A 13,001-nucleotide genomic window follows, 5' to 3' on the forward strand; every position below is an offset into this window, starting at 1 on the left:
CTACCCCACTTCAGTCCCAAACAATATTCCCCAATCTGCCCCACTCCAATCCAAAACAGTCTGCCACACTCCAATCCTAAACAATCTGCCCCCTCCAATCCAAAATATCCACCCACACTCAAGCGTGACACACTTAAATCTGCCCAACTCCAATCTGCCCCACTCCAATCCAGGACAATCTGACGCACTCCATTCTACCCAACTCTAATCTATCCCATTACAATGTGCCCCACTCCAATCCAAAACAATCTGCCCACTCCAATCCATCCCTCTCCAGCCTTCCCCACTCCAATCCAAAACACTCTGCTCACTTCAGTCTATCCCACACCAATCCAAAACAATCTGCCACACTCCAAAGTGCCACACTCCAATCTTCCCCACTCTAATCCAAAATAGTGTGCCTCACTCCAATATTCACCACTCCAAACCGCCCCACTCCACTCCAATCTGCCGCCTCTAATCTACCCCACATTAGTCCAAAACAATCTACCCACTCTCATTCGTCCCACTCCAATCTTTCCCACTCCAGTCCAAAACAATCTACCCACTCCAATCCATCCCACTCCAATATGCCCCACTGCAATCCAAAATAATTGACCACACTCCAGACGTCCCCACTCCAATCCGCCTCACTCTAATCCAAAACAATCGACCCTACTCCAATTAACCCCACTCCACTCCAAAACAATCTGCCCACTCCAGACTGCCACACTTCAACTCAAAACAATCGACCCACTCCAAGCCATCCTACTCCAGTCTTCCCCACTATAATGCAAAACAATCTACCCACTCTCATTCGTCCCACTCCAATCTTTCCCACTCCAGTCCAAAACAATCGACCCACTCCAAGCCATCCTACTCCAGTCTTCCCCACTATAATGCAAAACAATCTGCGCCACTCCAGTCTTCCCCACTAAAATCCAAAACAATCTGCCCCACTCCAATACGTCCCACTCCTATCTGCCCTATTCCACTCCAGTCCACCCCACTCCAATCCAGTCTACCTCACCCCTATCCACCCACTCAATTCCAATTCACTCCACTAAAGTCCACCACAATCCACCCCACACCAATCCAGTCAACCCCAATGGATTCCGCCTCACTCCAATCCAATCTACCTCACCCCTTTCCTATCCACCTAATCCCTCTACAATCCACCCCACTCAGATCCAATCCACTCCAGTTCAAATTCATCTGTCCTACGCCATCTGCCCTACACCAATTTGCCCGCTCTAATCCAAAACAATCTTCCCCACTCCGATACAAAATAAACCAGTCCACTCTAATTTGCCCCACTCCAATCCAAACATTCTTCCCCATTGCAATCTAAAACAATCTGCCTTACTCCAATCTGCCCCATACCAGTCTGCCCCACATAAATCTGCCCCACTCCAATCCAAAACAATCTGCCCCACTCCAATCCAAAACATTTGTCCTACTCCAGTCAACCCCACTCCAATCTGCCCCACTCCAGACTTCCCGATGACAATCCAAAACAATCTGTCCCACTCCAATATGCCCCACTCTTATCAACAGTAAAAAGAAGAAATCCCCAAGGGGAGCAACAAACCATTCAATACACAGCTCACTAAATCAACCACTCCTTCACTCCAATGATCAATCTCAGATAAAGGAATCTAAAAAAATATTTAATAGCTAGTTCCATAAAAATGCAACATTAAATCACCTTCAAAAACCAGCACAAAACTATTGCCCAAAAAAAATTTATAATAATAAAAACCATACATGTAAAAGTCAAACACGAGGGAGACAAAACAAAAGACATCCATCTTAGTCCATTATATTTTTGCTGTCCCAATTTGGGTATAAACAGGCCAATTGATTTTTGCACACAATCCCTATTCAATGTTGAGCCTTTTCCAATGGGTCCAGCAGTCCAATTTGCGTTGACGCCTTTCGGTGGTCTTTAAAAATCCTTATACCACCTTCTTCAGGATAGTTCAATACACTCCCAACATATATTTTGCAAATCTGCCTCCAACATAAGTCAAACAGACACCTGCTCACCATTCATCACAAATCCTTATCCACAAATTGTTATTTGCTTCACGATAATCCAATAAATGGATAACTTCATGGAGTTCACTTTTATTTTGATCTCATCATTCTCAGGAAGAGCCCAGTGCCATCAAATTGGCTCTCAGTCTCTGATCGAATTGTGGGACTGCGTCCTCGTTTTTTTTCCTATTCCATCCGGTCCACTCCTGTCAACCCCATTCCAGGCTGTCCCACTCCAGTGCAAAACATTCTGCCCACTACAATCTGCCACTCTACAATCCAAGACAATTTGCCCCACCAATCCAAAACAATCTGCCTCACTCCAATCTGCCCCACACCAATCTAAAACAATCTGCCCCACTCCAAGCTAAAACAATCTGCCCCACTCCAGTCCAAAAGAATCTACCCTTCTTCAATCCAAAACAATCTTCCCCAGTCTACCCGACTCCAATCCAAAACATTCTGCCACACTCTAATCCAAAACACTTTCCCAACCCAATCCAAAACAATCCACCCCACTCCAATCAGCCCCACTCAAATCCACAATCTTCCCCATTTCAGTCCAAAATAATCTACCCCACTCCAATCCAAATAATCTACCCCACTCCAATCCAGGTAATCTGCCCCACACAATCCAAAACAATTGCCCCACTCCATCCAAATAATCTGCCCCACACAGTCCAAAACAATTGCACCACTCCAATCCAAAATAATCCACCCACTCCAATCCAAAACAATCTGTCCCACTCCAATCCTAAACAATCTGCCCCAATCTAAACCACCCACTCAAATCTGCTCCATTCCAATCTGCTCCAGTCCAAAACAATCCGCTTGACTCCAATCTGCTCCACTCTAATCCATTCCATTCCAGTCTGCCCCACTCCAGTCGAATCCAACCTGCCCACTGCAATCCGCCCCACTCCAATCTGCTCTAGTTCAATCCAAAACAACCGGCCACACTCCAACCCATCCCACTTCAACTCCCACTCAAAACTAAAACAATCTGCTCCACAATCCACCCCAATCCAATCCACCTCACCCCAATCTACCCACTCAATCATATTTCACCCCACTCCAATCCACTATACTCCAAACCATTCCAACACACACCAATCCAATCAACCCCAATCAAATCCAATCTGCCCCACTTCAATCCAATCCACCTCACTCCAATACAATCCACGAACTCCAATACAATACAATCCACCCCACTCACTCACCAATCCACCCACTCCTATTAAATCCAACTTAATCCACTCCACTCCATTCCAAAACAAACTTGCCACTCCAATCTGCCCCACTCCAATTTGGCTCACTTCAATCCAAAACAATCTGCCACACGCCAATCCAAAACAGGATGCCCCACTCTATTGCAAAACAATCGTCTCCAATCCAGTCTGCTCCACTCCAATCCAAAACAGTCTCTTAATTCCAATTTGCCCCACTCCAATCCAAAACAACTTGCCATAGTTCCATCTGCTCCAAACCAGTCTCCCCCCAATCCAAAACAATCTGCCCCACTGAAATACGAAACAGTCTGCCCCACTCTAATGCAAAACAATCCACCCCAATCCAATCTGCCCCACTCCAATCCAAAATAGTCACCTAATTCCAATTTGCCCTACTCCAACCCAAAACAATGTGCCACAGTTAAATCTGCCCCAAACCAATCCACAACTATCTGCCCCACTCCAATCAAAATAATCTGCCCCACTCCAATCCAAAACAATTTGTCCTACTTCAATCTACGCCACTCCTATCTGCCAACTCAATCCACCCCATTCCACTCTGCCCCTCTCCAGTCTGCCTGACTCCAATCCAGTCAACTCCAATCCAATCCAATCTACCCTACTCCAATCCACCCACTTCTATCCAATCCACCTGAATCGACCCCACTCAGTCCAAAACAATCTGCCCATTCCAATCTGCCCCACTCCAATCCAAAATAATCTGCCTGCTCCAAAGCAAAACAATCTGCCCCACTCTAATGTAAAATAATCCTCCCCAATCCAATCTTCCCCACTCTAATCCAAAACAGTCTGCAAATTCCAATTTGCCCTACTCCAATCCAAAAAATGTGCCACAGTTCAATCTTCCCGGCACCAATTCACCCCACACCAATCCAAAACAATCTGTCCCACTCCAAACCAAAACAATCTGCCACTCTCCAATCTGCCCCACTTCAGTCTGGACCACTCCAGTCCAAAACAATCTGTCCCACTCTAATACAAAGCAAACTGCCCCACTCCAGTGCAGTACAATCATCCCCATTCCAATCCAAATCAGTCTGCCCACTCCAATCCAAAACAAAGTGCCCAACTCCAATCTGCCCAACTCCAATCTGCCCTACACCAATCCAAAACAATCTTCCCCCACTCCAGTCCAAAGCTATCTGTCCCACCACAATCCAAAACAATGTGCTCTACTCCAATCTAAAACAGTCTGCCCTGCTACAATCTGCTCCACTCCAATCCACTCTACTGCAGCCCACCCCACTATACTCAACCCCACAGTCTAATCAACCTCAACCCATTCCAGTCCACCTCATTCCAGCCCAATTTCCCCACTCCAGCCTGTCCCAATCAAGCCAAATCCAATCTACCACACTCAAATCCTACTCCTCTCCCACACCCCACACCCCAATCCAATCCACCCCACCCCAAAATAGTTCACCCCAACCCAATCCATTCCATCACAATTCAATACACCTCAATCCAATTTACCTCACGCAATCCAGTCCATCTCACTCCAATCCAATCCACCCCATGCAATCCAATCTTCTCCACTCCACTCCACCCACACCTCCCCTCTCCACGCCAATCCAATCCATTTCACTCCAATCCACTCCAATCTAATTTATCCCACTCCATTCCACCTCACTGCATTTCACCCCACTCCAATCCACCCAACTCCGGTCCACCCCACCCCATTGTAATCCACCCCACTCTAGTCTAATCCAACCCATCCAAACCACCACACTCCAATCCCCCCACTCTACTCCAGTCCCCACCACTCTACCCCAATCTAATACACCCCACCCAACTCAATCCAATCCATCCAGCCCACTACATTCCAATCCACTCCACACCAATCTACTCAACCCCACTCCAATCCAGTCCAAACCCCATCCCTCCACTCTAATTCACCCCACTCCAAACCACCCTACTGTAATCCAATCTACCCCACCTCAGACTTATCACTCCAAACCAATACACCCACCCAAAACCAATCTAATCCACCCACTCCAATCCACCCCAATTCAGTCCTCCTCACCCCACTTTAAGTCCATCCCACTTCAATCCAATTCACCCCATTCCGTCGACCCACTCCTGCCCACCCCACTCAATCCAACTCACTCTATCCTAATCTAGTTTACCCCAATCTACTCCAATCCTCCCTACTACCTCAATCCACTCCACCCTATTCCACCCGACTCCACCCTGACACTGCACGCTATGACACTCTGCCAGCAAACCAGTGAATTCTACTCCCCTCTGCTCAACTCTACAGCAAGCTACTCCCCTTACTCCACTCTACGGCACTCTTCTCCAGCAAATCCAGTCTACTCCCCCCATTCCACTCTAGGACACTCCACACCGCTAACTTTTAGCCATGCCGAACAGCAGCCACACTGGTTTACGACATAGAAAAACACATTGCAAAAGCCAATAGCTCTTCTATAGGTGAGAACCATTGGTGGTGCCAATGCTTGTTTAAGACAAGATTTTGACAGGATTGTTTTTATTTCTAGCATGTCAGCTAGACATGTAAGTGTGTTGCATCACTGAGTATTAAACAGCCATTCACCTCATTCTATCCCAACAAGTTGGTGATCAGAACCAGGGCTGCCTTACTGGTGAAAGTTGTTACCGCTTTCCATTTCTTCCTTTGCCTGCCTGACCAACCGTCTCTTTAAATCACCTATTGCTATGAGGTTCTTAAAGGGGCTTATGAACACGTTTGCCCCAACTCCCTTAAAAATGCCTCAATAGGACCTCAACCTTGGTCTCATGAGTTCTTCATTTGAACCTTTGCACAGTTGCCCTTGGCGATTGGTTACTTTTAAAACTGTATTTTTGATGGCTGTCACGTCAGCTAGGAGTGCAAGTGAGTTACAAGCATTGAGTGTCAAACAGAACATGTGAATTCACAATGGACAACCAGGTTTTTATATACTACTTGGGAAGATGAACGACAATGTGGTGCACAAGGGGACGTTGTGGAGGTGGCTAATCCTGTTCTTCAAGATGTGCTATTTCTTAGCACACAAAGACCCGCTAGAAGGTATAGAAGCTCACTCCACTGGAGTGAAATCCTCCTCTTCTGCACTGATGAGAGGGGTGCTAGTAGCAGACTTCTGCCAAGCGGAGACCTGGGCTTCCCTCCACACTTATGCAAAGCTTTATTGTTTAGACCCTGAAGCCAGGAGAATAGGTCACTTTGCACATTAGGTCCTTCAGGATTTTTTGGTATATCCACCCAGGCGCCCCTGGTCAGGTCCTGCTCAGGAAATCAATTCAAAAGGTGGGGAATCTGCTGGTAGAAGTACCCATCTATCAACCAATTACATGGCTGGTTACTCCTCGTATCCTCTTAATGAGGTCCCATCACAATATCAAGATCTGCACCTTTCTTCCTTATGTTAGTCATCCCTCTGCCTCGAAGGCACATTGAAAATGGATGAAAACTAATGTCCGCATGCACTTTATGGCTCCACTGATGTCACAGGATCCTGCATACAGTGCAGAAGTGGCACCAGCGCCTCCTAATGGTGTAGAGAGCTAATGAAGAGTGTCCTGATCCAGTCTGATACCCGGGATATTCAAAAGGTGAGGTAGGTAGAGTATCCACCAGAAAGGGCATTACTAAAGTTACGTAACTCTTCTGTTAGTGAATGGTAATGAGTCTGAGCAGCAGTGAGTAGTAAGTGAAAATAAGCGAAAATAAGTGACTCCAAGTATGAGTGAGTACAAGTGAGAGAATATGAGTGAGTCAGAGTTATAGTGAGTGCTGAATAGTAAGAATGAGTAAGGGAAAAATAGTGCAGGAGTGACGGGGAGTAAGAGAGAATGGGTGTATGCAAGTGAGCATGAGGGAGAATTTGGGGTTGTGCTTACAAGTCTGATGTTGAACCTGGTATTCTAAGGTACTTCTTGAATTATAGAGGCAATCCTAGCAAAATACTGGCACAGGCATATTGGAAGCAGTTCTTAGCATGAAAGCCATCTATGACAAAATACTGGCATTGGCATACTAGAGGCGATACCTTGCACATTGGACACCTACACGTATGGTTAAAATGACGGTGCTGGCGCACTGGAATAAGTTCTTGGCATTAGGACATCCATACCAAAATGTTGGCAGTGCCACATTAAATGTAATTATTTGCATAAAGCAGGACAACAGTGGTGCATGGGATGGGGCAACTATGAAAAATGGTGGCAATGAAATTCTCTAGCGGTAATACTTTGCACATTGAACACACATGGCAAAATGCTGTCTTGGCATGGGTACCAGTAGCAGAATGCTGGCACTGGCACTTTGAGATAAATTGTGGCGTAAAAGAGGCATATGGAAGAGCGCAGCCATGACAAAATGCTGGTCCAGACATACTAGAGGTAATTTTGACAACAGAGTTACTTGTGGTATATGGATGGAATTTACTGCACATTTCTGGTACTGGCATATTGAATTTACATTTTGGCCTCAAGGGGCTCTTATGGTATCATGTGATGGCATCCATGAAAAAATGCTGGCCCTGGCAGAATGGAGGTAATTTTTGACATTTGAACGCATCCATCATACATTCTGAAAAATGTGTGGTCAACTCCTGGCAAGTGTCAGGTTTCAGTCGCTTGGGACTTCATGAAAGCTCTGTGAATAAGTAATGAGTGCCCTTTCACATGAGTGACAGTGACTTGCAAATTATCATACATTAATATGTAATAATAAGGAATAATTTAAGCCAATACCATAATTCATATTCAATATATGTTTTTTATCAATCATTAAAAATAGGCCTAATACTATAGTGGTTTTCAAATTGTTTTTCTTTTCGTTTTAGCAATGCATTTCTATTGAATCTAAGAAAACGATCAAATCACAACAGTTTGTGCTGTAAATAATTTAGCGTGCCACTGCTTTTGTCTGTTTTATGTCACTATATCCTCTTCAGACAAACACATTTTTTCATGTAAAGAAAAATAAAGCGTTTAATGTTCCCCACGCTTACGGCATCCTATATAGGTAAAATATAAGGTAGACATTTGTCGGTGGTATGTTATTTTAATAATGCAGCTATCATAGAATTTAGGCAATGTCAATTATTGTGTTATCATCAGGGTCAAGGTTATGTGCGATTGCTTCCTGGGAAGACTCAGGGTCAAAGGTCATAAAATGTTACTTCATTCAGTCATGTCTTTACAGTTAAATGTTGTATGATATCACTTGCACTACTGCTATCATTTTGCTGAATCGAAGTCCATGATGGGCAGAAGGGGTTTTACATAACTAACAAAGACTATTTAATATTCCAGCTAGGTGTCCTGTGGTTAGAGCAAACAAACCAAACAACGTATTTCACATTACCATGGAGAGATAAACCTAGATAAATAGTTAAAATTACGCAATTATTACACTATATGAATTACAATGAAATTATCATTAGTGTCTGATTAATTCAACATACCGATCAATAATTTGTTTAATTTAATTATTTTCTTTAAATCTTTTAGCCCGAAAGCCTGATATGCTCATCAAGTTCAGCAACCTCCAGCTCCAACCGGTCAAAAGCCTGGAAATACAGAACCAAAGCTTTGAACTCTCAGGTAGATGAGAGCTTGTTTGGAGGCAAGGTAAGGCCACTGTGCACTAAACGTTTGGATCATGCCCTTTGGCAAAAGCCATTGGTAGTTTCTGTAGTCTAAAATATTAGTTCTCATATTTTTGCCTCCATATAGTAAGGAAAGAAAACGAGATGTGTTCAGTACTTTGATCATTCTTTCACTGTGTATCTCTCTGATGTTAAAAACCTTACATAGTACTACTACAGTACGATTACCATGTCAGTGGTACCACAGTACACCCACCATGTAAGTGGTACGAACCTTATTTAAAGCTAAAGCCCTACCTTTCTAATGATCAGTTTGTGGAAATCACCCTGAAGCCTTTTCTCCAAGTAGTAGGGCTTATGAAGCTACTAGGAAGTGTCCGTCGCTGGCTCAATGATGGAAACTAATGTCAATAAATCAAACATCCACTTGTAACAAAATCTGTTAAAGGGAATAGGTATTTTACTTACACGTAGGAAAGTAGGGCATTTAAAAGTAGATGGCTCACAGGAGAGCATAGGATTCCAGCCGTTCATGTGGCTGAGATATATTCCCCAAATACAAAGTTGTTTGCTTTTGATAAGGTGCTCCAAAATAGGAAATGTTAGACTCTAATGATAAATCGAATCAAATAAGCTTTATTTCAGCTTTTCAACAAGCCATAGAACCAACATATATGATACATACATTGTTAACAGATCATAAAAGATTTGTGCAAAAATCGCAAAGTTAAAAACATAGCCATAAATAAAAAATGTTAAGATCCTATGACACTCTAGAATAACAAGGATCATCCGATACCTTCCTATGGTGGCATAGAACAGTTAAAATGCATAAAAATATCCCGAAACATAGGTAGCTATTCCTCAGTTTTACTGCAGTTTAAAAAAAAAAAGTCACTACGTTATGGATAATTTCTTCCGATAACATTTGAAGGCACATAAGCACAGGATGTACTAAATAAAGTTTGCGTGCTTCGGTATCGTGATGATATAAGCCTTCCGAGGGACCGCATAAAAGTTACAAAACATGATAAAATGTAGCGGAGACTGGTTGTAGCAGCCACAGGATTCCAATATATGATCAGAACTCCTAACATGGGGGAAAGCCAGCAAATAGTGCGGTAGACCCATTCTGAATCTAGTCAACAAAAAATATTTATACATACTTGGCACAACTAAAAGGTAGGGCTCTGTAGCTAGGACTGTTTTTAACAAAAAATGGCTATGCACCCGGGCCATCTTAAGCGCAATCTGTTCCCTAGTTATGGACATCTGTTGCATGAAGAGTTCTTTCATCCCCCTGAGATCAGATGTAACGATTTTCTCGGGTATGGTAAACAGGACGAGCCCTAAGCAAGGCTCTGCAAAATTTCCCTGATATACTTGAGCCAGTGGATATACTGTGAACAATCTAAGGTCAAACAGTCCATTAGAGCCTCTTTATTCAGCTTAGCCTTGACCCTAGACCAAATGTTGATCCAAAGGGAAAGGGGGCGAAATGGTGATATGTCAGAGATGTATCCATCTTCCAGTTCTTCATGTGCCGAGAACGTAAGACTCTAATGCAAGTGTTTGTCTCCGGAAAGACTTTCATGTGTTCTCAGCAGACTCTGTGAACTCTCAGGCTTACTTTAGTCAGTTAATGTGGCAGACGTGAATTTAGTTGGCCATGATATGTCTGCTTTCTGTCCTGGATTCCTAATGGTCCTGCCTGCAGGACTGAGCAACCCAGTGACTTGAGTTGAGGTCACTCAGAATTCCAAGGAACACACAAGCCTAACTCCCAAAAAATGACTACTTGACTCAGTGTTCAAAGCTAAAAGTTAAGATTGAAATGGGATAGATCACAAAGTCTTGCTGCACTTTAAAGCTAGTAGATACACACTTGGACCAATAGACCTATCATTTGGACCTTGGGGACTGTGATGCATTTGGCAATTTTATAGTTCTTGTTTCTGCTTTTATTAATTTATCAAGCTACAATGTATCCATCAGATATCTTTTTTACTAAATTACAGCATTTCCTGAAGCTTAATATATTATGGCGGTATGGATGATGTATTTACAGATGTGACATCTAAAACTGTATATCGGGAAAGAATATTGCAGCCATATCTCCTTTTGGAGATGATAATAGACACAAGGCAGTCAAGCTGTGACACAGGAACGGGTCCCCGTGTAAGTCTCAAAATCTTATGGAAAACACTGTCATACATCCAAGCCAATTACAATAGCCCTCTGGTCATTGCACTAATGCAATCTAGACTGGACTACAATAATTCAATCTACCATGGCCCCCTTCTGAGCTGCTGAAGAGACTTCACTTATTAGAAAATGAAAGCAGCAAGACTTATCTCAGGACCCGCCTGTCACAGTTGCATTAGCCCCATTTTAGCTTCCCATTCCCTCTAGGCTACTGTTCAAGCTTAATGTATTTGTACATAAGGTCAGTTAGCAAGCAAGCCTGATTTTGTTTCTCCAAATTTTAAAGTTTCAATGAAAAGCCCCTATTTTGGTGGCAGAATGCTCTTAGTGACTGTGACCAAGGCCTGTAACACTCTCCAACTACTTTTGCACCAATAATTTTATTTTAATTTCTACAAGACCTGAGTTTTTCAATAAAGCTATTTCACTTTAAAGATTATCTAAATCATGTGGCATGTGTCTTCCTCCTTAAATCTCAGTAGACTTGGTTTGCAATTATATTATTTCAATAGCGCCAATAACTCTTGCGAGCGTTGCACTCTGCAAGTAAGCATATAAATGACAGATTATCAGTAATTATGATGCTGTGTTGCGTCTTTCTGTCTCTCTGTCTCTCTGTCCGCAGAAACATTCCTATGGTGAGCAATTCGAGGAGTCTGTCTTTCCAGGGCATAGCGACACTAGCAGTAAGCCTGGAGTAACATCACAAACAATGTCTCTGTTATGATATTTTGTGCTATTGTAAAACTCTCCAGCGTGACTCTGAACAATCCATACAGTATAATGTAAAGCTTTCCACCCTCTTAGCCCTGGGCAAGCTGATGCACAAACTATGTAGTCATGCATGGGTCCCGTGAATAAAGACACCATCGGACTGCACCTGGGTGACCAAAAAAAGACGAACCAATTTTAAACGCGTATGCTTTACAAAACATCTCGGTTACCTCTCAGGGGCATTTGCTCATGAGTGTGGGTATATGACAAAGCAAGATGTAAAAGAAATAAGATGAAGTATACGGTTAGAAGTTTAAGAATAGACTGAAGGAGAAAATGAATCATAATGGGGAAATATATTGCCTGTTTCCTGGGTGTGGTCTCTCCATCACTGAGTAACAACTATGAGTAGCAAACAGAACGATTATAAAGGAAAATATTTGGTGCCTGAAAATTAGATTATCTTTTCTGAAAGCAGTACTATGTCGTAGACCCGGTGTGCTAAAGACCAGATTAGCACTTCTGTTAAAGAAAAAAAAAATCAAATATTGTGGTACCGTACCTCAGATACTTCACTAGGGGCCAGATGTACAATGCATTTTACTGAGCAGTGAGCTGTTTGCGACCGGTAAAATGCAAACCAACTCGTATTTTGCTTTTGCGATTGGATATTGGGAGGGGGCATGTTTACGGCGTCCCTTATTAATACTGAATCGCACTGACATGTATGAATGTTTTGCGACCAGGAATGCGGCTACAAAACATCATACTTTACCCTCTCCTTGAAGGAGGCAGTAACCCATTTGAAAATGGGAAGGGGTCCCCACGGGACCCCTTACCATTTGTGAATGGGGGCGCTAACATTTTTTCAGAGCTGCCCACTCTAAAAACAAAAAAAAACACTTTTCATTTTTATTTTTGAAATGCGTCCTGTTTTTCTTTAAGGAAATGGGCTGCATTATAAAAAAAAAAGCTTTATTCAAAAAGCAATCACAGACATGGTGGTCTGCTGACCCCAGCATGCCACTATCTCTGTTTGTGTAAGCCATTCCCAATGCATCACAAATTGCGACCTGCTTCATGAATATTAAGGAGGCAGGTCCCTTGTGACCCATTTGGGAATCGCAAATAGTGTCTTATACACTTTTGTCCATCAGTGTTTGTGTCTCGCAATGAGTCGCAAAAAAATGCAAATTGCGAGTCTCAAACACTGATGGTCGTACATCTGGCC

At 43.1% G+C, this 13,001-nt stretch overlaps 1 protein-coding gene across 2 annotated transcripts in view; it reads left to right on the top strand.

Moving 5' to 3' along the window:
• The window catches only part of CFAP45 (cilia and flagella associated protein 45), a 213,033-nt gene that overhangs the window by 8,128 nt on the left and 191,904 nt on the right, over positions 1-13,001 (top strand). The window contains exon 2 of one of the 2 annotated variants that reach the window (XM_069217772.1): positions 8,754-8,873. In XM_069217772.1, coding sequence (XP_069073873.1) covers positions 8,754-8,873 — 120 coding nt within the window. The remainder of the gene's footprint in view (positions 1-8,753; positions 8,874-13,001) is intronic. The other variant, XM_069217771.1, reaches the window with a different exon arrangement.

The sequence above is a fragment of the Pleurodeles waltl genome, chromosome 12, assembly GCF_031143425.1.
Source record: "Pleurodeles waltl isolate 20211129_DDA chromosome 12, aPleWal1.hap1.20221129, whole genome shotgun sequence".
In the NCBI taxonomy this organism is placed as follows: Eukaryota; Metazoa; Chordata; class Amphibia; order Caudata; family Salamandridae; genus Pleurodeles; species Pleurodeles waltl.